At 42.6% G+C, this 27,590-nt stretch overlaps 1 protein-coding gene across 1 annotated transcript in view; it reads left to right on the top strand.

The window, feature by feature from the left end:
• Positions 1-27,590, top strand: part of LOC122555067 (cilia and flagella-associated protein 47-like) — a 497,478-nt gene that overhangs the window by 28,067 nt on the left and 441,821 nt on the right. Inside the window, 4 exon segments of the mRNA XM_043700727.2 lie at positions 7,290-7,420; positions 21,480-21,709; positions 22,879-23,071; positions 24,486-24,708. Of these exon segments, the coding sequence (XP_043556662.2) occupies positions 7,290-7,420; positions 21,480-21,709; positions 22,879-23,071; positions 24,486-24,708 (777 nt within the window).

Genomic DNA, 27,590 nt, shown 5'->3' with positions numbered 1-27,590 from the left:
AGATTGGCTCTAATGCAATGAGGGGTATGTCGGCTTCCAAGAGGTCAATTGTGTTAGGGGATTCTGTAGTCCGAGGTACAAACAGACGTTTCTGTGGCCAGCAGTGAAAAATCAGAATGGTGTGTTGCTTCCCTGGTGCCAGGATCAAAGATGTCTCAGAGAGGGTGCAGAATGTTCTCACAGGGGAGAGGGGCCATCAAGAGATCATTGTCCACATTGGAACCAACGACATAGGAAGGGAAAAGATTTAGATTCTGAAGGGAGATTACAGAGAGTTAGGCAGAAATTTAAAAAGGAGGTCCTCGAGAGTAGTAATATCTGGATTACTCCCAATGTTACGAGCTAGTGAGGGCAGCAATAGGAGGAAAGAGCAGATGAATGCATGGCTGAGGAACTGGTGTATGGGAGAAAGATTCACATTTTTGGATAATTGGAATCTCTTTTGGGGTAGAAGTGACCTGTACAAGAAGGATGGATTGCACCTAAATTGGAAGGGGACTAATATACTGGCAGGGAGATTTGCGAGAGCTGCTTGGGAGGATTTAAACTAGTAAGATGTCGGGGGGGAAGGGTGGGACCCAGGGAGATATTGAGGAAAGAGATCAATCTGAGACTGGTACAGTTGAGAACAGAAGTGAGTCAAACAGTCAGGGCAAGCAGGGACAAGGTAGGACGAATAAACTACATTTATTTCAATACAACGGGCCTAACAAGGAAGGCAGATGAACTCAGGGCATGGTTAGGAACATGGGACTGGGATATTACAGCAATTTCTGGATTAGTGGTGCTGGAAGAGCACAACAGTTCAGGCAGCATCCAAGGAGCAGTGAAATCGACGTTTTGGGCAAAAGCCCTTCCGAAACGTCGATTTCGCTGCTTCTTGGATGTTGCCTGAACTGCTGTGCTCTTCCAGCACCACTAATCCAGAATCTGGTTTCCAGCATCTGCAGTCATTGTTTTTACCATATTACAGCAATTACAGAAACATGGCTCAGGGATGGGCAGGACTGGCAGCTTTATGTTCCAGGATACAAGTGCTACAGGAAGGATAGAAAGCCAGGCAAGAGAGGAGGGGAATGGCGTTCTTGATAAGGGATAGCATTACAGCTGTGCTGAAGGAGGATATTCCCAGAAATACATTCAGGGAAGTTATTTGGGTGGAACGGAGAAATAAGAAAGGGATGATTACCTTACTGGGATTGTATTATAAGACCCCCTAATAGTCAGAGGGAAATTGAGAGACAAACTTGTAAGGAGATCTCAGCTATCTGTAAGAATAATAGGGTGGTTATGGTAGGGGATTTTAACTTTCCAAATATAGACTGGGGCTGCCATTGTGTTAAGGGTTCAGATGGAGAGAAATTTGTCTGATCCAGAATGTGGATATACCTACTAGAGAAGGTACAAAAATTGACCTACTGTTGGGAAATAAGGCAGGACAGGTGACTGAGTTGTCAGTGGGGGAGCTCTTTGGGGCCAGCGACCATAATTCTATTAGTTTTAAAATAGTGATGGAAAAGAATGGATGGGATCTAAAATTTCAAGTTCTAAATTGGAGAAAGGCCAATTTTGACAGTATTAGGCAAGAACTTTCAAAAGGAGAAAGTGAGGTCTGCAGATGCTGGAGATCAGAGCTGAAAATGTGTTGCTGGAAAAGCGCAGCAGGTCAGGCAGCATCCAGGAACAGGAGAATCGACGTTTCGGGCATAAGCCCTTCTTCAGGAATGAGGAAAGTTCGTCCAGCAGGCTAAGATAAAAGGTAGGGAGGAGGGACTTGGGGGAGGGGCGTCGGAAATGTGATAGGTGGAAAGAGGTCAAGGTGAGGGTGATAGGTCAGACTGGGGTGGGGACGGAGAGGTCGGGAAGAAGATTGCAGGTTAGGAAGGCGATGCTGAATTCGATGGATTAGACTGAGACAAGGTGGGGGGAGGGGAAATGAGGAAACTGGTGAAATCCGAATTCATCCCTTGTGGTTTGTCCAGCAGGCTAAGATAAAAGGTAGGGAGGAGGGACTTGGGGGAGGGGCGTCGGAAATGTTCCAGCAGGCTAAGATAAAAGGTAGGGATCCAGCAGGCTAAGATAAAAGGATAAAAGGACCACCAAGGATATATTTCCCTCCCCTCCCCTATCAGCATTCCGTAAAGACCACTCCCTCCGTGACTCCCTCGTCAGGTCCACACCCCCCACCAACCCAACCTCCACTCCCGGCACCTTCCCCTGCAACCGCAGGAGGTGCAAGACTTGCGCCCACACCTCCCCCCTCACCTCCCTCCAAGGCCCCAAAGGAAACTTCCATATCCGCCACAGATTCACCTGCACCTCCACACACATCATCTATTGCATCATCTGCACCCGATGTGGCCTCCTCTATATTGGGGAGACAGGCCGGCTACTTGCGGAGCGTTTCAGAGAACACCTCTAGGACACCCAGACCAACCAACCCAACCACCCTGTGGCTCAACATTTCAATTCCCCCTCCCACTCCACCAAGGATATGCAGGTCTTTGGACTCCTCCATCGCCAGACCACAACAAAATGACGGTTGGAGGAAGAGCGCCTCATCTTCCGCCTAGGAACCCTTCAACCACAAGGGATGAACTCGGATTTCACCAGTTTCCTCATTTCCCCTCCCCCCACCTTGTCTCAGTCTAATCCATCGAATTCAGCACCGCCTTCCTAACCTGCAATCTTCTTCCCGACCTCTCCGCCCCCACCCCAGTCTGACCTATCACCCTCACCTTGACCTCTTTCCACTTATCACATTTCCGACGCCCCTCCCCCAAGTCCCTCCTCCCTACCTTTTATCTTAGCCTGCTGGACAAACTTTCCTCATTCCTGAAAAAGAGTTATGCCCGAAACGTCGATTCTCCTGTTCCCTGGATGCTGCCTGAAGAACTTTCAAAAGCTGACTGGGGGCAGATGTTTGCAGGTAAAGGGACGGCTGGAAAATGGGAAGCCTTCAGAAATGAGATAACGAGAATCCAGAGAAAGTATATTCCTGTCAGGGTGAAAGGAAAGGCTGGTAGGTATAGGGAATGCTGGATGACTAAAGAAATTGAAGGTTTAGTTAAGAAAAAGAAGGAAGCATATGTAAGGTATAGACAGGATAGATCGAGTGAATCCTTAAAAGAGTACAAAGAAGTAGGAGTATACTTAAGAGGGAAATCAGGAGGGCAAAAAGGGGACATGAAATAGCTTGGGCAAATAGAATTAAGGAGAATCCAAAGGGTTTTTACAAATGCATTAAGGACAAAAGGGTAACGAGGGAGAGAATAGAGCCCCTCAAAGATCAGCAAGGCGGCCTTTGTGTGGAGTCGCAGAAAATGGGGGAGATACTAAATGAATATTTTGCATCAGTATTTACTGTGGAAAAGGATATGGAAGACATAGACTGTAGGGAAATAGATGGTGACATCTTGAAAAATGTCCAGATTACAGAGGAGGAAGTGCTGGATGTCTTGAAATGGGTAAAGGTGGAGAAATCTCCAGGACCTGATCAGGTGTACCCAAGAAGTCTGTGGGAAGCTAGACAAGCGATTGCTGGGCCTCTTGTGTGATATTTGTATCATCGATAGTCACAGGTGAGGGGCCGGAAGACTGTAGGTTGGCTAACGTGGTGCCACTGTTTAAGGAGGGTGGTAAAGACAATCCAGGGAGCTTTAGAACAGTGAGCCTGACCTAGGTGGTGGGCAAGTTGTTGGAGGGAATCCTGAGGGACAGGATGTACATTTATTGGGAAAGGCAAGGACTGATTAGGGATAGTCAACATGGCTTTGTGCATGGGAAATCATGTCTCATAAACTTGATTGAGTTTTTTGAGGAAGTAACAAAGAGGATTGATGAGGGCAGAGCTGTAGATGTGATCTATGTGGACTTCAGTAAGGCGTTCGACAAGGTTCCCCATGGGAGACTGATTAGCAAGGTTAGATCTCATGGAATTCAGGGAGAAGTAGCCATTTGGATACAGAACTGGTTCAAAGGTAGAAGACAGAGGGTGGTGGTGGAGGGTTGTTTTTCAGACTGGAGGCCTGTGACCAGTTGAGTGCCACAAGGATCGGTGCTGGGTCCTCGACTTTTTGTCATTTACATAAATGATTTCGATGTGAGCATAAGTGGTTCAGTTAGTAAGTTTGCAGATGACACCAAAATTGGAGGTGTAGTGGACAGCGAAGAGGATTACCTCAGATTACAGCAGGATCTGGACCAGATGGGCCAATGGGCTGAGAAATGGCAGATGGAGTTTAATTCAGATAACTGCGAGGTGCTGCATTTTGGGAAAGCAAATCTTAGCAGGACTTATGCACTTAATGGTAAGGTCCTAGGGAGTGTTGCTGAACAAAGAGACCTTGGAGTGCAGGTTCATAGCTCCTTGAGGGTGAAGTCGCAGGTAGATAGGATAGTGAGGAAGGCATTTGGTATGCTTTCTTTTATTGGTCAGAGTATTGAATACAGGAGTTGGGAGGTCATGTTGTGGCTGTACAGGACATTGGTTGGGCCACTGTTGGAATATTGCATGCAATTCTGGTCTCCTTCCTATCGGAAAGATGTTGTGAAACTTGAAAGGGTTCAGAAAACATTTACAAAAATGTTGCCAGGGTTGGAGGATTTGAGGTATAGTGAGAGGCTGAACAGGCTGGGGCTGTTTTCCCTGGAGCGTTGGAGGCTGAGGGGTGACCTTATAGAGGTTTACAAAATAATGAGGGGCATGGAGAGGGTAAATAGGCAAAATCTTTTCCCTGGGTTGGGGAGTCCAGAACTAGAGGGCCTAGGTTTAGGGTGAGAGGGGAAAGATATAAAAGAGACATAAGGGGCAACTGTTTCACACAGAGGGTGGTACAGGTATGGAATGAGCTGCCAGAGGAAGTGGTGGAGGCTGGTACAATTGCAACATTTAAGAGGCATTTGGATGGGTATATGAATAGGAAGGGTTTGGAGGGATATGGGCCGGGTGCTGGCAGATGGGACTAGATTGGATTGGGATATCTGGGGTCGGCATGGACGGGTCTGTTTCCATGCTGTATATCTCTATGACTCTATGACCTAAAATGGATGCATTCATCACCAAATTTCCAAGTCACAGGATAACATTTGGAGAGAATGAGGGAAAATAGTTTTCAAGAGCTTCAGCATTAGATATGTCAAGATCTTCAGAACTTTCTTTTATTTGTTGAAGGAGTTTGGGTGTTATTATTGCTCATCATTAATTGTCCTTAAGAAGATGGTTGCATCTTGTTGAACTGCTGGAATTATGAACTCCCATGATGCTCTTTGCAAAATAATTCCAGGATTTTGACCCAGCAACAGCAAAGGAGAGGTACTGTTATCATGCCAAGCTGCTGTGTTGCAGCACATCTCACAGAAAGTGGAGAGGATGAATGTTGAAGGTGGTGGATGGGTGTCTATTGGACAGACTGCTTTGTCCTGGATGTGTCAAGTTTCTTGAGTGTTGCTGGAGCTGCTTACTGTCAAATGGAGAGGATTCCATCACATGCATTGTTGCCCTTCAGTTGCCAGTGTGATTTAACATGTAAAGCTCTACTCTAAAAACTACATTTTAAAAGACTGAGGATGAAGATGCCTTCAGAGATCCCAAGACATCTTTTATGGATTAAGAAAAACTACCTTAACTCTTGAGAGAACAGAAATGACATTCCTTTAGATGTGACTCACGGTGAGTCAGGCCAAATGATAGATGAGACCATTAAAACCTTTATTGCAATGTTAGTTTGCCTTTCAAACAGAAAGCTGACATGAACTACTGGGGGGTTGAAAATCCAATGCATATTGAATTACTATTGCAGCTATAGGCACAGTGACACATCACTTCTTGTAAAGACAAATGATAAGGTGGCAGTCAGCCCCATGATAAAATATAAGGCAAAATTAGTTAGCTTTTCAGCAAAATTCCATCAGTAACCACTTATCTTGAAAGACGAAAGAAGAACTCTCTCCGTTAACATTATCCATCTGAACGATTCACCTCCTGGTAGACCAACTAAACGCTACTGAGAAATTTCTGCTTTTCCAAGGCCTTCATTCCAGGAACTCATTGACTCAACTAAGAAAAATCAGGATTGCATCAAAAGAGACACCAAGTTAAAATCCATTATTTTAATTACAGTTTTACCTTTATCTGTGTCTAATTTTGAAAGTGTAATAATGTGGGTGAGCCGAGTGAGTGAGACATCATATTTTTGATTATCTGCATGACAAGTGTATGAGAAGTCAAATAACCTTCTTCATTTTAAATACACAGAGCATTGCTGCTGGGTTATCACAATTATGTCTGTCTTTCTGAGTGTCAGAAAATACATACGCCCACACACTAATATATTGATCATGCAGAGGGTGAGAATGATGGCTGGCTTTCTGATTTAGAAACCATAGTGATTTGCCAGTATAGGGTGGGCTGGGAGGAACAAATTACCCAAATCTGGAACAATGCAATCAGAGACTACATGGAGAGCAAGAATGGGGAGAAGGGGATGGTCTCTGAAAACCAGTCTATGCCATTCCCTCCAATCCCCTTACCCTCTTTCCCTCTGACCCCCACTTTGTGGGAAGAGTTTAAAAGGGAGCTCTCACACCTAAATCTCCTGTGGTGTAGGCTTCGATTGGCAGACTTTAGGACCCAAACAGCATCTAATTGGCTGGCACTGTCAGATTGTTAGCACCAATACCTGAGATGGGTGAATGCCCACGTTTACTAGTTGGCTGATAATGACCTGACTGGTGGGCGACGTGAGGAGCCTTTTTCAATGATGGGTGTGGTGTGTTAGTTGCCACTGAACATACTCACATTTGGTAAAAAACGGAGCAATTCTGAATATGTCTGTGTATGATAAAGTCATTGTGTGGGATTGAGCCAATTGGATTTTCTTTGGGAGCTCAGGCTCCTTCCCTCCTCAATTGTGCTCTCTATATCAGGAGACTGACTTTCTAATCTCTTTTGGCATACCAAATCCAATCCCTTTGCTATTGGCTTCCTTTTCCTTCTGAAAGAAAAGTCGAGGTTTTGCCTCTTGAGATGCTGATTAGAATTAAGGCTGTAATCAGAGCAACCATTATTTTATTGATTGTTGGAACAGACTCAAGAGGCCAATTGGCCTTTTCTTTCTGTTCCTGATGCTCTGATGCTCTAACTCCTGAAGTTTGTGAAGGCTTGGCCTGACTATTTTATTTGAAACTACTGGGCTTCTGTAAGAGTTATGGCAAGGATCTGGTGGAATGCTCTGAGAGATCTTCCCTACCAGTATACATTCTGAAAAGAATTTTGATCTTTCCTATAGCCCTTTCAGGTTTCATAAAAAAGAGAATGAAATCCCACATTACCGAGAGTATGCCCTTTATGTGAGATTTGAAGCCTTGGGCAGCTGTGATACCTTTATGAAGAAATCATCTGGAAGCATTGAGAGAAAAGGTACTCAATAAATTTCAAGTGCATAATATTGAATGACAGAGCGTGATGTTATTATTTGAATGTATGAATGCATTCATATGCTAATACTGCACAGCAAGTTCTATGTTTAATATTTCTTTGCTACAGCTGCAATTCACATGGTCGTTAATGTGACAGTGCTGTGGGGCTGAATTTTCATCTTGAGGGTGGGGAATAAGGGTAGGGACTGTTTCTCGAAGTGGGGAGGGTGGCCCCAAAGTCAGAGAGATATTTGCAGGCCTCACAGCTTCAGAGTGGCCCCTGTCGCAGTTTGAGATAAGAGTGCACCTTGATAAGAAGAGGTGGTCTCAAAACATTTTACAAAACGTTTTAAGCAAACATTGACAACAAAAAGCATCTGTGTTGGGAGTGGCAGGTGGCACAAGAACCTTTTGAATTCGCCCCAGCAGAGCAGACAGGAAAGACCTATGCAATCACCTTAGCATCCCAGCCTGAGTCCTCACCCGCAAGTAGTAAACATATACTTGCTGGCTGCAAAATCCCTGTTGGCATCTTTAATCCCTACTTCAAGGCTCTCATTTCTTGCCTGACTGAGGGTGAATGGCCTTCCTGGCTCCTGAACCTGAGATGGCCGAAATGGCCAATGTGATGAATGGGGTTGATAAATCAGCTTGGTTGTCAATCTTTTAATTTTTGCACCTTGTTTGTCTCAGTTCTCATTGTCGATGGAACCCAAAGATTCAACACATGGAGTGAAGCTATTGGAAAGATCAAAGTGTTTTGGCTGCCCTATAGATTCCCTACTGTTTCACAAATGATAGGGAAGAACAAAGCTGCCAGAGAGAGAGAGAGAGAGAGAGATGCAGAACTGAACTTGCTTTTATCACATAAAGAGGATTAGTGGGAATCTCTTCAAGGTCTTTAAATTGCTGAGGCATAGATGTTGAAAATATAATCAGATTATGTGACTTTAAAATAAGTACAGAACTAGAGGGTTAATGTTTAAAATTAACTCACCTCAAAGAAGATTAAGTATTTGACAAAACTGCTTTTCTTCCAGTATTGTGGGAAATCTAAAAAGGAATGCCAGTCAAAATAAAAGCAAATGCAAGTTATCTTGTTTGAAGTGTAATTTATGTTAAAGGTTTTAGAGTGTGTTCAGCAATTTGGTATTTGTTTTGAGGACTACAAAAGCAATTTTGATAGATTTTATTGTCTTTGCGGAATTTTCTCCTCCCTTGAGTGGAATGGATAATGGCGAGAAAAATTGGTAAAATATAATGAGAGTAAAAAGATCAGAGTCTCAATGTTGAGAAGAAATTTTGTGATTTTCCACTTAAGCTTTAAATGGCAACAGAATCTCACCACTGAGCAGCAACTAACGTATTCCCAAGTATTTACATCTCAATATTAGCCATCTCTTCTTATTACTATGCCAGCCATATGACTTGTTTCCTTCCTCAAGAAGGTCAAAGCAGGCAGCAGCTTATGCTGGTCTTTAACCAACTGTTACTACAACACAAATATGCCTAAGTGCTTCATGGCCATCATCCTTCTTGACATTTTATCAGTGAAAGTTAGCATCAGCAAACCATCAGCCTCACCATATCATCATGCTGTTCTTAGACCAACTCACACACCATCTCAACCCTTTCAGTACTTAACTTTGGAGCTCAAGGACACCATTTACCTGCAGGCTTTGCCCAGGTTGCTCTGCATGCAAGAATACACATGAAGCTGATAACTCTGCACTAGATGCACCTTATGGCTCTTAGCCTCTTTCTTATCACTCACTTACTTTGTGTTTCCTTCCAGGCTGCCAGCCTCTGTGACTTGCATTGCCTTTTATTGCTGACGGGGAGAGAGTTTGAGTACTGAATAATCAAGAGGGTGGGCATTTTGTTGTATGGAACTGTACTACATCAATATCATTGTGTATTGTACGTTTGGATAAGGTAACATTCCTTGGTGCTCATGGAGTCACGACAATGACCTTAGTAAGCCTCCATGTCACACTGTGAGGGCATAACATAAATCTTCATTGTGTTGGATATGAGGGCTCAGGTATTCCTTCAATAAAACTATACAAGCCTTCTGAACTTCCCAGTTTTTCAGTTCATGCATCTGATATGAACTTCACTGTAGCAGAAATCCTTGTGGTCTTGTTTTGAATCTGAAGACAGCAAAGAGGGAGATAGCAATTATGCCATCAGCAAACTCAGCAAGAAGAACAGCCACCTTGGATTGTCACACAGTCTCTCGAGAAGAGGCACCAGATGAAAATTCACCAAGGAGAAGGAGGAGGGATGGAATGAGACCTTGTACCAACGTGCCTTACTGCCCTTTCCTTCCATTGTCTAAAATGTAGTGCAGTCACCAGTTAAGGATGCCCAAGTCATCATCATGGATCTGTGTCATCTGACTTGCACCTGAGAAGGTGGCACTCCCATCCTCGTAGCTGTCAACGTCGCAGCTGCCCTGAATTTTTCTGCTTGCGTCTGATTTCAGGGAGCAGTTGTGCAGCATCTCCCAAACCTCCACATATAAATGCATCCAGAATTTTGGTGATATCATTTTCTTCAGATCACAGCTGTTGCTATCCTTGCCTAATGATGCAGAGAGTAAAGAGAGTGAGAAGCTGGAGATTGTTGTACATATTGGTAAGAATGATATAATTAGAGATAGGGTTGAGGCTTTGCAGCGTGAATTTAGCAAGTTAGGTAAAAGATTTAAAGGTAGTAATCTCTGGATCACTCCTGGTATCATGTTCTAGTGATAGTTAGAATAAGAAGATAGAGAAGATAAATCAGTGGCTGAGGAGATGGTTGAATGGGCAAGATTCCAGACTTTTGGATCATTAGGATCTCTTACAGGACAGAAGAGATCTGTTCAAAAGGGATGGGTTTCACCTGAACTGGAGGGGGAGATTTGCGAGTGCTATTTAGGAGCCTTTAAATTAGTTTGGGGGTGGGGATGTGGGAAGGAGGATCCTAAGTAGTAGTGAGAATAGAATGACAAATGAGGAAGATTCTGAAGTTAAAGAGAGCAAGTTAATTAGACAAGACAGGCAAGAGTAAGTCAGAAAACAAGGTAACTTTGAAGAACCAGCAGCATGGGTTGGTACATGGGACATCAATGTTGTGGCCATCTCAGAGACATGGATAGAGCAGGGACAGGAATGGTTGTTGCAGGTTCCCTGATTTAGGTGTTTCAGCAAGAACAGAGAAGATGGTAAAAGAGGCGGAAGTGTGACATTGATAGTGAAGGATTATATTACGGTGGCAAAAATGACATTTGAGAACTCGTCTACTGAGGTTGTATCGGCTGAGGTTAGAAACAGGAAAGGAAAGGTCACCCTGTTGGGTGTTTTCTATAGGCCTCCGAATAGTTCCAGAGATGTAGAGGAAAGGATAGCAAAGATAATTCTGTAACAGGGTAGTTGTTATGGGGTCTTTAACTTTTCAACTATTGACTGGAAATACAATAGTTCAGGTACTTTAGATGGGTCCGTTTTTGTTCAATGTGCGCAGGATGGTTTCCTGACACAACAAGCCAACAAGCTGTGAGGTCACATTGGATTTGGCACTGAGTAATGAACCTGGCCAGGTGTTAGATTTGAAGGGAGGTGAGCACTTTGGTGATAGTGACCACAATTTGGTCCTGTTTACTTTAGCGATAGAAAGGGATAGGTATATACTGCAGGGCAAGAGTTATAGCTGGGGGAAAGGCTATGATGATGTGATTCAGCAAGATTTAGGATGCATAGGATGGGGAAGGAAACTGCAGGGGATGGACACAATTGAAATGTGGAACGTATTCAAGGAACAACTACTGCATGTCCTTGATGAGTATGTACCAGTCAGGCAGAGAGGAAGTGATCGAGCAAGAGAGCTATTATTTACTAAAAACGTTGCATGTCTTGTCAAGAGGAAGAAAAAGGTTTATGTTAAGATAAGACATGAAGGCTCAGTTAGGGCGCTTGAGAGTTACAAGTTAGCCAGGAAAGACCTGAAGAGAGAGCTAAGAAGAGGCAGGAGGGAACATGAGAAGACTTGGCAGATAGGATCAAGCAAAACCCTGAAGCTTTCTATAGGTATATCAGGAATAAAGGAATAGCTAGAGAAAGATTAGGGCCAATCAAGAATAGTCATGGGGAGTTGTGAGTAGAGTCAGAGGAGGTAGGGGAAGTGCCAAATGAAAATTTTTCGTCAGTATTCACACTTGAAAAAGACAGTGTTGTTGAGGAGAATACTGAGATACAGGCTACTAGCCTAGATGGAATTGAGATTCACCAGGAGGAGGTGTTAGCAATTCTGGAAAGTGCGAAAATAGATAAGTTCCCTGGGCCAGATGGAATTTATCCTAGGATTTTCTGGGAAGTCAGTGAGGAGATTGCAGAGTCTTTGGCTTTGATCTTTATATCGTCGTTGTCTACAGGAATAGTGCCAGAAGACTGGAGGATAGCAAATATAGTCCCCTCGTTCAAGAAGGGGAGTAGAGACAACCCTGGTAATTATAGATCAGTGAGCCTTACTTTGGTTGTAGATAAAGTGTTGGAAAAGGTTATAAGAGATAGAATTTATAATCATCTAGAGAGGAATAATTTGAGTAGGGATAGTCAACTCGAATTTCTGAAGGGTTAGTCATGCCTCACAAACCTTATTGAGTTCTTTGAGATGGTGGCCAAACAGTTGGATGAGGGTTAAGCGGCTGTTATGGTGTATATGGATTTCAGTAAGGTGTCTGGTAAGGTTTCCCATGATAGGCTATTGCACAAAATATGGAGGCATGGGATTGAGGGTGATTTAGCGGTTTGGATCAGAAATTGGAGAGCTGAAAGAAGATAGAGGATGGCGGTTGATGAGAAATGTTCATCTTGGAGTTCAGTTACCAGTGGCATACTGCAAGGATCTGTTTTGGAGCCACTGCTGTTTGTCATTTTTATAAATGACCTGGATGAGGGCAAAGAAGAATGGGTTAGTGAACTTGCAGATGACACTAAGGTCGGTGGAGTTATGGATAGTGCTGGGCTAACCTGCAAAGCTGGGCTGACAGGTGGCAAATGGACTTAATGCAGATAAGTGTGAGGTGATTCACTTTGGAAGGAGCAACTGGAATGCAGACTACTAGGCTAATAGTAAGATTCTTCGTAGTGTAGATGTGCAGAGAGATCTCGGTGGCCATGGACATAAATCCCTGAAAGTTGCCACTCAGGTAGATAGGGTTGTTAAGAAGGCGTACAGTGTGTTAACTTTTATTGGTAGAGGGATTGAGTTTTGGAACCAGAAGGTCGTGCTGCAGCTGCACAAAACTCTGGTCCGGCTGCACTTGGAGGATTGCGTACGGTTCTGATCACCGCATTATAGGAAGGAAGTGGAAGCTTTGGAAAGGGTTCAGAGGAGATTTACTAGGATGTTGCCTGGTATGGAGGGAAGATCTTACGAGGAAAGGTTGAGGGACTTGAAGCTGTTTTCGTTGGAGAGAAGAAGGGTGAGAGGTGACTTAATTGAGACATAGAATAAGAAGGTTAGATAGGGTGGATAGTGAGAGCCTTTTTCGTTGGATGGCGATGGCTAGCATGAGGGGACATAGCTTTAAATTGAGGGATGATAGATATAGGACAGATGTCAGAGGTAGTTTCTTTACTCAGAGTGTAGTAGGGGTATGGAACGCACTGTTTGCAACAGTAGTAGACTCACCAACGTTAGGGGCATTTAAATGCTCATTGGATAAACATATGGATGAAAATGGAATAGTGTAGGATAGATAGATTTCAGATTGGTTCCACAGGTCGGCCCAACATTGAGGCCTGAAGGGCCTGTACTGCACTGTGATGTTCTGTGCTCTATGTTTCAAGTAAACTGCTTTTATTTCAAGTAAGGGGTCTGACAGGTAAGGCAGTGAACTCAGGGCATGCATGCGAACATGGGACCGGGACATCATAGTTGTCACAGAAACATGGCCGAAGGAGGGACAGGACTGACAGCTCAATATTCAGAAGTTTAGTTGCAAGGGAGGCATGAAAGGAGGGGAAACATTTCTGCTGTACTTAGAGAGGATATTCCTAAGGGATCGTCCTATAAATCTAAATGGGTGGAACTCAGAAATAAGAAAGGGATGTTCACCTTGATCTATCGGCTGCTATAGGCTCCCCAGTAGTCAGTAGGAAATTGAGGAGCGAGTATGTCGAGAAATCTCAGATATTTGTAAGAAAAATAAGGCTGCAATAGCAGGAAGTTTTAACTTTCTCAACGTGGACTGGGACTGCTATAGTGTTAAGTGCTTGGATGGGGAGGAATTTATTAAATGCATTCAAGAAAAGTTTCCTTATCGATACTAGTGAAGGAGCAAACCTTGACCTTCTCTTGGGAAATAAGGCAGGACAACTGACTCATGTGTTGGTGGGGGATTACTTCGGGACCGGTGATTATAATTCTATTAGTTTTAAAATAGTTATGGTAAAAGATATACAAGTTAAAGTTCATAATTGGAGTAAGGTCAATTTTGACAGGATGAGACAGGAACTTTGGAATGATTGGAATAGACTGTTTGCAGGTACAGGGACAACCCGGAAGTGGAAGGCTTTCAAAAATGAGAGTTCAGAGGCAATATGTTCCTGTTTGAGTGAAGGGTCAGGCTGATAGGAGTAGGAAACACTGGATGACTTGAGATATTGAGGCTCTGGCCAAGAAGAAAACAAAGACATATGTTAGATATGGACAACTGGGACCAAGTGAATTTCTTGAGGAGTATAAGGAGTGTAGGGGCATACTTCAGAGGGAAATCAAGAGTGCAAAAGGGAGATATGGAATAGCTTTGGTAGATAAAGTTGAGGATAACCCAGAGATTTTACAAGTACATTAAGAGCAAAAGAGCAACTAGGGAGAGAATACGGCCCCTTAAAGCTCAACGAGGTTGTTGATGTGTGAAACCACAGCAGATCAGAGAGATACTAAATGAATATTTCATGTCTGTATTTACTGTGGAGAAAGACATGGAGGTAAATGAGCTCAGGGAAATAAATATTGATGTCTTGAAAACAGTTCCCATTATATAAGAGGAGGTGCTGGAGGATTTAAAAAACATAAATGTGAACAAATCTTGGGGAGCTGAAAAAGTGTATTGCAGGACATTGTGGGAAGCTAGGAAGGAAATTGTGGGGCCCTGAGCAGGGATATTTATATCTTGCACCACCATAGCTGAGGTGCTGGAGGACTGGAGCCTAATGTACCTTTATTTAAGAAAGGCTGTAAGGAGAAGCCTGGGGACCATAGACCAGTGAGTCTGACATCAATGGTAGGTAAGTTGTTGGAGGGCATTCTGAGGGATAGGATTTACATGCATTTGGAGAGGAAAGGACTGATTAGGTCAACATGGCTTTGTGCGTGGGAAATTGAATCTCACATACTTGATTGAGTTTTTTTTTGAGGATGTGACCAACAAGCTAGGTGAGGGCAGAGTAGTAGATGTTGTCTAAATGGACTTTAGTAAAGCCTTTGACAAAGTTCTGCAAGGTAGACTGATTAGTAAAGTTAGATCACCTGGGATCCAGGGAGATCTTGCCAATTGAATACAAAATTGGCTTGATGGTAGGAGACAAAGGGTGGCGGTGGAGAGTTGCTTTTTCAGATTGGGGGCCTGTGAGCAGCGCTGTTCTGGGATCAGTGCGGGGTCCACTGTTATTTGTCATTTATGTAAATGATTTGGATGAGAATTTAGGATGCATGGTTAGTAATTTTGTGGATGACACCAAAATTGGTGGTATAGTGAACAGTAATGAAGGTTATCTAAGATTACAAAGCCTTATTGATCAACTGGGCAAATGGGCAGAGGTGTGGCATATGGAGTTTAATTTGGATAAATATGCATTCTGGTAAAAGAAACAAGGGCAAGATTTATACAATTAATGGTAAGGCCCTGGGTGGTGTTCTCGAACATAGACACCTAGGCATTCAGGTACATAGTTCTTTGGAAGTTGATTCACAGGTAGATGGGGTGGTTCAGAAGGCATTTGGCCCACTTGTTTTCATTGCTCAGACCATAGGAGTTGGGATGTCATTTTGAAGTTGTACAGGATGTCGATGAGGCCACTTTTGCAGTACAGTGTACAGTTTTGATCACCCTGCGAAAGGATGGATACTATTAACTTGGAGAGGATTTAGAAAAATATTTCTAAGGATGTTGCTGGGACTGGAGTGTTTGAGCTATAAGCAGAGGCTGAGACCTTTTTCATTGTAGTGTAGGAAGTTGAGAGGTAACCTTCTAGAGGTTTATAAAATCATAAGGGGCATAGATGAGGTGAATAGCAAAGGTCTTTTCCTTAACATAAGGAAGTTCAAAACTAGGTGGCATATTTTTAATGTGAGAGGAGAAAGATTTAAAAGGAATCTGAGAGGCTACTTTTTCACATAGAGGGTGGTTTAAATGTGGAATGAATGTGAAAGTGGCACTTAAGGTACAAGTTACAACATTTAAAAGACATTTGGACAGGTACATGAATAGGAAAGGTTTAGAGGGATATGAGCCAATTGCAGGCAAGTGGAACTAGTTTAGTTTGGGAAACTTGGTCAGCATGGAAGAGTTGGACCAAAGGGACCACCATTTCTGTCTTCCTCTAGACACTGGCTGCTCCCGACTGCATCCTTATCACTTTGAGAGTGACCGATCACTAACCTGCAAAGTTTATCAACAAAAAAGGCTTCCCATCCATCAATGTGCAAAATATATATTACAGACTATGCTAAATCATGATTGGCTGCACCAGTTACCCTGGAAGTTGCCATGATATGCATACTGAAGAGCTCACAGGGTTCCTGCCTCCTCTTCAGGTCCTCTGGCCATACATAAATGGGAGCCGAGCGTTACCCCTCCAAATATGGTGCATGACACCATCATAAAACCCTCAGACTGATGCAGAACAAAAGTACTATGCTGCTCATGCTTCCACCCAGGCCAAAATGGAACTGCACATGGTTAGTATAGCTTAGAAATATTGTTATGTCATGCTATGCTCTTCCATAATTGAAGTCAACAAAATGCGGATGCAGAATAATTAGGGGATTGAGAGCAACCTTCTGAGGATGAAGATGAAAATGAGACATTTATGTGGAAGATTATTCAAGAAGCATGACATAGCATTGCATTTCCAAACATGAGAAGGCAGAGACAACGTTATTGAAACCTGTTTCCAAGATGAATATGTTGGTTTGGACTTAGTTTAGTTATTTTTGTTGTTGAATTATTTCATGAGCTTTGTTTAAAATTCTGTTTTAATATGTCAAGCATTACCTGATTTGTGCAAAGTACACCTGGTCCTTGTCATTGTTGCAATCCTTGACCTTTTCTGTTGTCGAATAAATATCTCATTATCCATCTGATTGTCCACTTAATATCTTTGGCCTATCCCTTTTGCAAGCGTTGTAAAGTGAAGCCTTTCATGATAGTCAGTTGTATGAGAGGAACTCTGAGGAATCTCCTTTAGATATTAACATCAGTATTCCTTCAAATGTTTCAGAGAGCACATGGACTGCTATATTGCCTTGAAAAGCTGGAACATCCCATAAGACAGCATTGAATCTGTGAGAGAAAGTGCTTTGTGCAGTGCTTCTTAGCAGAACAATAAGCTGGAAGGGAGACTGGATATGTGAGCTGCCCATTGTACATCTCCTAGTCTTGAACAGCATTACACTCCCTTGAAAAGGTTAGAGATAGATAGAATTAACCTTTATATCCAGGGATGTGTGGAATCGTTCTCATTCCATACTCTCATCCACAAGATGGATATATAAGTGCAAAATGTTTGTGCAAGCCAGGCCCTAGAATAATCTCTGCACGCAATGTCCTTCAGTTTGGTTTAACTCACGTCAAAGTGCGATGCATGAACGCAGTTCTGAATGTGATGATTCAAGGATTCCTGATGTTTGATGCTGTCTATAATCAATGAGTCAGTTGCTTGAGAGAGATGAGCAATACCATTATAACTTTGTTCATCCTTGGGATGTTTGAAGAGACTGCTGAACTCTTTCATTTGTCCAGCTTAACCAGGTCTGACAGTGAAAATGACATGTCAGCAGACATTGTAACCATACACGTGTGGATATATTTACAAAAGAACAAGGTCATTTACAATTGTCTGTCACCTATGTGCTCCCAATAATTTTTATTTCTTCCCACTTGGAAGACCAAGCCCATTTGGGACTAGATTCCAAGGCTGCTGACAGGATCCTGCCAGTATACACGCTCACTTTCCTCGTCTTTGTGGTCTGTGCAGGTTTTAAGATCACACACAGGGGTGAGATGGAGGTTAGACCTGGGTCACCATTCCAGTCACGTTCAGAGCTGTCATGTTATTGATAATGCTTGTGGACTCCTCCAATCTTTACCAATTGCCCCTGACAAACCTGCTTCCTGCTTCTCTTCCTGCCTGCATTTTGACAAACTCATTAAATGCCGAGACCGGGGTAATCTTTTGCCTAGGGCTCAGAAGGTGCCTGCTCTCCAGCACCATCTTAGTGTCAAGGACCTGGAGTATTTCTTCTTTGACTTGCTGCAGAGACTTGCCAATGATGAATTCACCAGCTTCTGCTCTCGAGTCTAATCACGAAAGGTGAAGGTCTTGGAGCTGGTGGATGTACTGGTGAAAGCCTTGCTGGTGCATCTCAGAGTTCAATAGCTTATTCCTTGGAGGTGTAGGTGATGTTGACAGTCTCAGGCACTGGTCTCTTCGGGCAGAACTTTGCACAATGAGGCATGTGCAAGCGAGAGATTGAGCTTCTTGGAAGTGAGTGGTTGAGCAGTTAGTGGTGAGATGGAGAGGGGCAGGATGAGGAGAGCTAGTGAGGTGACCCTAGTGTGCGAATAATAAACAGAGAGGGCAGGAAGGGGTTGTCATCTGGGAAAATAAGTGGGCCGGAGCCATGGAGTGGACATAGTGCATGCAGTAGAGAGATTTGTAGTTCATGCCTTGTGAGGGACTTGTACAATGGCAGAGTTCTCATGCGTGGTGGCCCTGTGAGAGTGAGGTACCAGGGAGCTGATGCTGGCTGTCACCTTTGCGGACTGCAGAAGATCACTGACTTTCTTCCTGAACTGCTGTGCATACATTCACCCAAGCACTGCACTGACCTATCTGTAGGATAAGTTCTGGTGATGTGGCCTTCTTTGACAGTCAGCATGGCCTCTTCTCCAGTATCCTGTACAGCAGCACTTCCAGGTCTCAGTAGAGTGGGGAGACAACTTGCCTTTATGAACACCTTCCTCAATTTTAATAGTGGGAAGGCACAGCATAAAGTTCAGATGCTTGCTTGCTGTACCTGGACCAGTGCGCGTGAATGCTGCAAGGTCTCATCAATGGCGAGCACTTCTACCTGTCCTGCTGCACAATTCCACAGAAATTGGTGAGGAGATGTCAAAGAGTGAGGTTGTATAATGCGTGAGGTGAAGAGCAGGAGATTACATGAGAAAGTCATTTTGAGCCAAGGGGGAGCAGACACCATAAATCTTACTTGACAAACTACTTCAACTGAAAACATGGAAATTCTGTCCTGAGAGTTTTTATGACTTTGGCAGATCTATTAGATTAGCAACAAACCATTTACACAAATTGTCCATTTTTCTAACATAATAGTTGTTCGCTAGTTTTGAGAGTGATCTTCTCAGTGCACCATCAGTAGTATAGATTATTTTTTCAAAACATTTAAATAAACTAGAATTAGAATTAGATTTATTGCCCCACATACTCAATTGAGAGCAGTGCAAAATTGATAAAGTTGTCACTTATGGCACCATCTTAAATACAAAGTTTGTAGAATAAATTAGAAAAAAAAGTTCAGCATTACAATTCTTCAAGCAATCTGTGTTGGACCTTGCCTTCTGTCTATGCCAGGACCTTGCCTTGAGTCTGCTCCAGGCCTCACCACCTGACCATGTTGGGCCTCACCTCCAGAATGAGCCGGCTTTGCCTCCAAAATAAGGGTGATCAAATTCTGAGCAAGTCACTGTACTCAGTGTCCAGATTTGATTACTTCATCACAGGATCCTTAACAGCTACAAAAAAATAGGGGAAGTTACAGAGCAAAAGGACTGCAGACTTACTTAGTCAAAGGATCAGGAAATTGTCATGGTGTAAAAGAAGGCAATTACGCCCATTGTGTTCACACTGGCTCTCTGAATGTGGAATTCTCTTAGCTCCATTCACTTAGCTCCCTGTAATCCTGCCCATTCTTCCCTTTCAGATATCAGTCTAATTCCTTTTTGAATGTTTTGATCGAACTGCCTTCAACACAATCTCAGGCAACACATTCAAACCTTAACCACTTACTGTATGAAAGTTTTTGCACACTATTGTTGCTTTATGTGACAGTTGCTTTAAATCTGTGCCCTCTTGTTCTCGATCCTTGCATAAGTGCAAACAGTTTCTCACCATCTGCTGTGTCTAGCTCCCTCATGATTTTGACACCCTGTTCCACACTTTCACACCCCCTCGGACCTTTCTGACGCTGAACTTGTGAGAATTGACTGACATTAGCTCTCTCTGCTTACTAATATCTGAAGCAATCACAGTTACATTGGATTTAGGGATGTTTTCTTGCTGCTTTCACTTAGATTTAAAGATGATATTGTGGTGAGTTGCTAGCCTATTTTCTCTTCGAATGAATTTTTTAAAAACATATTTTCTGTTCCTGTGAAAATTTAGAATCAAATTTAGCAACTGCAGTTGGATTGCAGTGCGCCTACAGCTAGGAAAGCATGTCCACTGAACACAACAGGTGCAGTTTCTATTTTATGATGACTAATGTGCATTCAAAATGCCCCACTCACATTCTGTGAGCCTCCCATGCTTCTCCCCCATCTAGTTCCAGTTTTCAGTGTAGATGCCAGCAGGAGAGTACAGGCCCCACCTATATGCTGCTTATGTCATTGAAAGTGAGAATATTAAACTGAATGGGAGCTCAGAAACAGAAGTTTCAAAAACACCTTTAGGGAAAGACTTACATGAAGGCATCACTTTTCATGACAGCTGCACATGCCAAATTCTTTAGAGCCAATGAAGGACTTTTTGAAGTGTAATCATTCCTGTAAAGCAGGAAACACAGCAGCCAATTTTGCATGCAGCAGAGTCCCAAAAATAGACCTGACTTACTCATGAGATTATCTGTTTTGTGGCATTGACAGAGGGATACATATTGCCTGTGATACCAGGGATAACTTCCCAACTCTTCTTTGAAATAGTGCCCACAGGATTTTTTCCGGAGCAGGCAGAAGGAACCTCTGTTAACCTCTCACCCAATAGAAGGGTCCAGCGATTGTGCAGTCTACCATCAATATTGTACTAGACTGAAGAATGTTGGTTTTTATGTACAAAGTTAAAAATCACACAACACCAGGTTATAGTCCAACAGGACTAATTGGAAGCACACTAGCTTTCGGAGCGACGCTCCTTCATCAGGTGATTCGCTCCGAAAGCTAGTGTGCTTCCAATTAAACCTGTTGGACTACAACCTGGTGTTGTGTGATTTTTAACTTTGTACATTCCAGTCCAACTCCGGCATCTCCAAATCATGGTTTTTATGTACTAATCCTAGAGTGGGTCTTGAACAGAGATCTCTGTGATGTGAAGATGAGAGTGCTAGCAACTGAGCCGCAATGACATAAAATAGAATGCAGAAGATTCGGAGCAGATAAATAAAAGAATGGCATTTCAAAAGTAGTACTTTTGATAAACATATCATTGTTTTGAACTGGTTGCAATGTCCCTGCAGTTATCAGACCCAACCCAGCCCTGACCTCTTTATTCTCAACCACTCAGTTTTACAGTCACCACCTCATGAACATGATCTACTTGGCAGTTTTGGATTGATCTTTTGCTGCCTCTGACTCACTGCCGTGCTCACTGTGATATGTTTCAGTTAGATACTTGGAAACATTTGAACCAGTGACATATTAAATTGAAACATTTGCAGCATCATACTGTAGCAAGATATTTGGATCAATATGTTTTAAATTCTCAACTTTGAACGGTAAATTTTCATTGAATCTAAGTGGAAGATTTCTCATTGTTTCATTGCGCTTCTTTTTATAGATCAACCACAAGTTGAGTTAGCACTCACTGGAATTGGATTCCGTGTTTGTTTAAACATCAGTCCAGTGACAGAGTTTGACTTCAAGGAATGTCTTCTTGGTGAAAAGGCTTATGTTATAAGTACTCTTCGAAATGATTCACCGTTGCTTCCACTGTGCTTTCGGTTCCCTAAGATAGCACATTTTCAGATCACTCCAGCAAAAGGAAGGATTAAGCCAGGGCAGTCAAAGGTAAATATCTTCAAACTACCCTATAATTTTCTGATTTGTGATATGTTATAAATGCCTAGATTTGAGAGAAAAGAAATCACTTGGTTTTATTGAATTAATTAACAAATGATACATGCTGGGCTCCCTGTACTGAACAAAGGATGTTACCTGGTATGGAGGGAAGGTCTTACAAGGAAAGGGTGAGGAACTTGAGATTGTTTTCGTTAGAAGAAAAAGGTTGAGAGGTGACTTAATTGAGACATATCAGATAATCAGAGGGTTCGATAGTTTGGACAGTGAGAGCCTTTTTCCTTGGATGGCGATGGCTAGCATAAGGGGATGTAGCTTTAAATTGAGGGATGATAGATATAGGACAGATGTCAGAGGTAGTTTCTTTACTCAGAGAGTAGTAAGAGCGTGGTCGAGCTGCCTACAACAATAGTAGACTCACCAACTTTAAGGGAACTTAAATGGTCATTGGATAGGTATATGGACAAGAACGGAATAGTGTAGGTTAGATGGGCTTCAGATTGGTTCCACAGGTCGGCCCAACATTGAGGGCTGAAGGGCTGTACCGCACTGTAATGTTCTATGTTCTAAAGAATATTTTATGAGTGGACTCTTGACTTGAACAATTATCATTGTTAAGCTGCGGAATGCTAAAAATAATGGATTTAAACGGATCAGCAACATGACAAGAGAAAGGTTTTCTGAAGGTGCATAGGTGCCTTCAGAACTCCATCCATGTACATGTTCCGACCATGTGCATCAAGTGCTGAATGAACTCCTGCAGTCCTTTTAGCAGTTTCAGTGCCTTCATTTTATACCAATCGCACCAGACTAACATTGTTCACAGGAGGAAGGGGGACAGAGTGAATGTTTTCTTTAAAGTCCTTACTAATGAGCTTGAGGAAGATGAGGAGAAGTGGTGACAAAAAAGGTTGAAACTGGGGTTGCGGGACTCTCAAGTGGCAGTGACCTTTAGGTGGTATGAAATAGTCATATTTTCCTTCCATAAGGAAGATGAGCAGAAAATTATGAGCTTCTGATCACAGAAATTTAAAATCTAGTCATTTAAAATTGTGTGTGCATAATAATTACAACCTTGATTTCACACCAAACGTAAAGATTCAGTCAAATCAAAGGTTTCCATGCAAATTTAATTATCTTTCTTCTTTCTTGTCAAACAGGATATTATTATCTGCTTTGCTGCTGAGCAACTTGGCATTTTTCGAGTAATTCAACTGATAAAGTTTTTTGGACTGGTGATGGTCCCAGACAATCCAATAAAGTTGAAAATGCAGCCATTTCACCAAATGAAAATTACTTTATTAGCTGTCTGCAAAGCTTCTGTGAAGAAACTGGAGCCAAAATCAATTCCTCGTAAGTTTACAGCGCAGTTATGAAATGCCATGTCTATAATGAGTTGATATGTTAGGAAAATGTTATGGGTTTTAATTCTGGATTTTGGTTCTCAGCATTGGCTAGCAGTGAAGATATTGCAAAAAGACAACTTTATTGGGAAATCTCTTTCACCAGCACAAGCCTCCTTATCAACCAGCCCTATATAGCACCTCACAGGATGAAATATGTAAACTGTGTATCTCCAGAAACAGGCTGAACTAAAGGGGCTTTAAATTGGCCTCTGATGTACAGCATATAATTTCATAGGCATGTAATCGGCTCCTGTTATCCATAAACCAGAACTCAGCTGTGGTTAAATAGCTCAACTACCTTGTGGGTATCTTGGAGAAGAGAAGGTAAGAGAGTAAATACCAACAGAAAATTTGGAGGGGAGTCCTGTGAATAGAAATCTGTCACCTATCAGGAGTTTTCTGGCAATTTCTGTAGCTTTTACCAAACATGACTGGTTTTATCCTTATCTTTGGTCAATACAAGCAATACTGACAGGAAGGATCCTTTTCTTGGGCAACTCAGCATCTCCATCTTACTTGTCCAGACCTGAATTCTGGAGAGGATAATCCCACATTTATGGTTTATGTTGACACAACATGGGAAGAAATAGTCACTCTTTATAAACTCTTGTTTAATTGGTGTGGAGCATAAGTGCCAAGTGAGAGGGAGTATGGTATCTCATGATAAGTACGCATTTCCAACTAGGCAACCCCCAGCCAGCCTGCGTGCTTTAATGAGTGCTTGGAGTTTAGAGATTCACTCCTCAATAGACTGCTTATCTAACCAGGTCAGTCAAATTTGTTAAAGAGACATTGCTAGTGAAAGGAATGTAAGGACCATGTAGTCTGGCCTTACTGCCACCTTTCTACAAGTTGGTGACACAGTAAGATAGCTGTGCTCAACAATTTTATAAATTCACTATGGGCCTAGTTGGAAATGTGTAGTTGTCATCCAATGAGACATCTGAAGTTCTTTTGGTTTTTATTTGTATTATATGTTTTGTGAGAGTTTTTGGTGCAGCTCCAGGATTGGTGGGGAAAGTCCTCCAGACTATCCCCTTCAAGCAGAGGGGAAACCATAAATTAGCTCCTTTTCTTGTTTTCCAAGTGAGGGACTTTGTTAAGGTCAACATCATCTACTTCTGCATTGAATGATCTGCTCAATATTGGCCGGATGGAAATTTGTGACTCTGGGTGTTCTTTTTTTCGTTCGATAATATAAATTTGTTTTACCCTCACATAAGAATGTGGGGGTAAAAGAAACGATTCATACCCAGCTTATTTCTTTGATGAATTTTTGTATTTGTTTTAGTTTTTTCTGGGATATAATCTAGAATCCGAATTATTTTGATTATTCAATTTATGCCATGTCTGATCCTTAGAAATAACTCCTGCCATTGCTAACGAACCTGAAACACTGGCTCAGCAGACAACTGATCGAAAAGTCAAGTACATTGATTCTTGTCCTGTTACACTCCCTACTGGCTGTGAAAACTTGCTATTTCAGCAAAACAGAAGCAAAAATGTAGAAAACAAGGCACCTACTTCAAAACCTGATGGCAGAGGTGCAAGTACCAGGCCCAGCAACAGAATTGAAAAATACACGTGAGTGCTGATTGAAAGAACATTTTCATATGTTAAAGTGTAGATTTAGCCTCAAAACATGAGAAAAGAAGGCAATCTTTTCTTTTCTGTGTACTTTCACGCAAACTGAAATCAAATAAATCATCCAATAATCATGAGTGATCAATGTTTATTAAAAAATTCAAAAAGCAGCACTGCTTTTCTTTGAATTACGCCATGAAGCTTTCATGTGTACCTGAAAAGGCAGATTAGCCTTAGATTTAGGTTTCATCTGAAAGACTTTGCAGCACACCCCCACAGCACAACAATGCCAGTCTAGATGGAAATACCTCCACAGAGGCCGGTGTCCCATCACCAAGTCACTCTTTATTTACTCATGAAGAGTCCTTGACACTGATTGAGCTTCCTCAGAGACAGTTCTCGGAGTGAACAGCATGTCTGAGATTCCAGTTTATGTCTGTCAGCCAGGGGTCCCTCAGTGGATCAGATTAACAGCCCCAGTCAGGGAACTCATAATCTGTGAGGTCCACCTGGCTGACCTCATTACAGTCACCCCAGATTATATCCTCTCGAGTGGGATTTGAACACATGAACTTCCGACTCTCACGGAATACCTCTGTTCATATTTCTGCCAAGAATGGAATTGAAACTTGATAGAAAAGATTTACAATGATGTTGCCAGGGTTGGAGGATTGGAGCTATAGGGAGGAGTTGAATAGGCTAGGGCTGTTTTCCCTGGAGCGTCGGAAGCTGAGGAGTGACCTTATAGAGATTTATAAAATTATGAGGGGCATGGATAGGATAAGCAGACAAAGTCTTTTTCCTGGGGTCAGGGAGTCCAGAAATAGAGGGCATAGGTTTAGGGTGAGAGGGGAAAGATATAAAAGAGACCGAAGGGGCAACTTTTTCACGCAGAGGGTGGTACATGTATGGAATGAGCTGCCAAAGGAAGTGGTGGAGGCTGGTATAATTGCAGCGTTTAAAAGGTATTTGGATGGGTACATGAATAGGAAGGGTTTGGAGGGAAATGGGCCAGGTGCTGACAGGTGGGGCTAGATTGGGTTGGGATATCTGGTCGGCATGGACAGGTTAGACCGAAGGGTCTGTTTTTGTGCTGTAATGACTCTAATGTAGAATAATGCTATATTTACCTTTTTGTTTTAGCAGATTAACCCCCCTTTCTCCTATTAATTTTAATATTTTATATTAATGTTTAATAATTTTTAAATCCTGAATCATATTGACTCTTGAGGGCTGATCTTCTTAGCCCTCACAGGGGTGTCAGAAGTCAAAGAGGCTCCAAAAGTGCAATGTATTGTTGACTCATCACACTCCCACCTATCCCTGAACTGTCTCCCATTTCATGGGAGAGGTAGAATCATCAGGCAGCCCATCTTTAAGACTATTGAAGCCAGAAACTGGTAATGACCTTATTCTGCCCATGACAGGGGAGGCAAAGTGGGTCTCATAAGGAGCTAGCCTGACAGCGTTTGGAGGACAGTTGGTGTTTGACAAGAATTGGAGGTAGAAATCTCCTTTGGGATGACCCTGTGTTCATTGGAGACATTCTCTTGACTGCACCAAGGTCATTAACTTCTGCTTTAAACCTCCTGGATTCTCAAAGCTGGCCTCTCAACCCAAATGCTTGGGCCAGACAGCCTGACCATGCCAAAGTCCTGGATTTGCCTTAAGTCTGACCTTGGTAACATCCTCTTCCTCAGCAGCCACTTGTAAACTTACCAGTGGCTATTGCTTGAATCTGGCCCTGCAGATGCTACGAAGGTATCAGCAGGAGCCCATCTTCCTCTCCAGACATGAGCAGAAGTCTCACTCTGAGGCATTTAATACCTACCAAGGTATAAAATGGCTGAGGAGCAGCTGAGCTTTTCATAGCAGCTGAGCTTTTCATCCTAACTGTCTTTTCAGCTAGTTTATTGGTGAGTGGAGCCTATGACCAGGGCACCTTGAAAAGCCCGTGCAAATCCTGCATCTGGCAAAGGTTCCATGGCCTCTTCAGTTGATGCTTTCTTTCCATGGGAAATACAATAAAAATGTTAAGGTTTCACAAAGTTTTGTTTGGATTTTTCCACCTTTAGTGCCTGATTTTGAGATGAAGTAGGAATGATATTGTGGAATTGTGTGTTCCATTTACTGTTAGCTCAGTTGGAGATTGGTTAGTTCAGTTGGCTGGAAGGCAGGTTGGAAGGGCAGAGTGATGTCAACAATATAGGTTCAATTCATGCACTGGCTGAAGTTACCATGAAGAGCTCTCCTATTCAATCTTTCCTCTTGCCTGAGGCATGGTGATCCTTTGGTTAAACCACCGCTACTCATCCTCTCTCTCTCTCTCTCTCTCTCTCTCTCTCTCTCTCTCTCTCTCTCTCTCATAAGAGAGCACCCTTATGGTCTGGTAAGACAATGGTGACTTTACCTTACATTTATCGCATTATGAATCATATTTGTTTAAGATGATGTTTCAGTGTTATTAGACAGAATGTGAGGGTAAACGAAAAGATTAATACCAGCTTATTTCTTTGATAAATTTTTATATTTGTTTCATTTTTTTCTGGTGAGGAAAGGATTCAGAAACGATTTACAAGGATGTTGCCAGCGTTGGAGGATTTGAGCTGTAGGGAGAGGTTGAATAGGCTGGGGTTGTTTTCCCTGGTGCGTCGGTGGCTGAGGGGTGACTTTATAGAGGTTTATAAAATCATGAGGGGCATGGATAGGATAAATAGACAAAGTCTTTTCCCTGGGGTGGGGGAGTCCAGAACTAGAGGGTATAGGTTTAGGGTGAGAGGGAAAAGATATAAAAGAGACCTAAGGGGCAACTTTTTCACTCAGATGTGGCACGTGTATGGAATGAGCTGCCAGAGGGTGGTGGAGGCTGGTACAATTGCAAC

The sequence above is a fragment of the Chiloscyllium plagiosum genome, unplaced genomic scaffold (genome assembly GCF_037043375.1).
Source record: "Chiloscyllium plagiosum isolate Xiang-an unplaced genomic scaffold, Cpla_swu_hap1 HiC_scaffold_12, whole genome shotgun sequence".
In the NCBI taxonomy this organism is placed as follows: domain Eukaryota; kingdom Metazoa; phylum Chordata; class Chondrichthyes; order Orectolobiformes; family Hemiscylliidae; genus Chiloscyllium; species Chiloscyllium plagiosum.
This window is presented reverse-complemented; position numbering and strand designations above follow the sequence as displayed.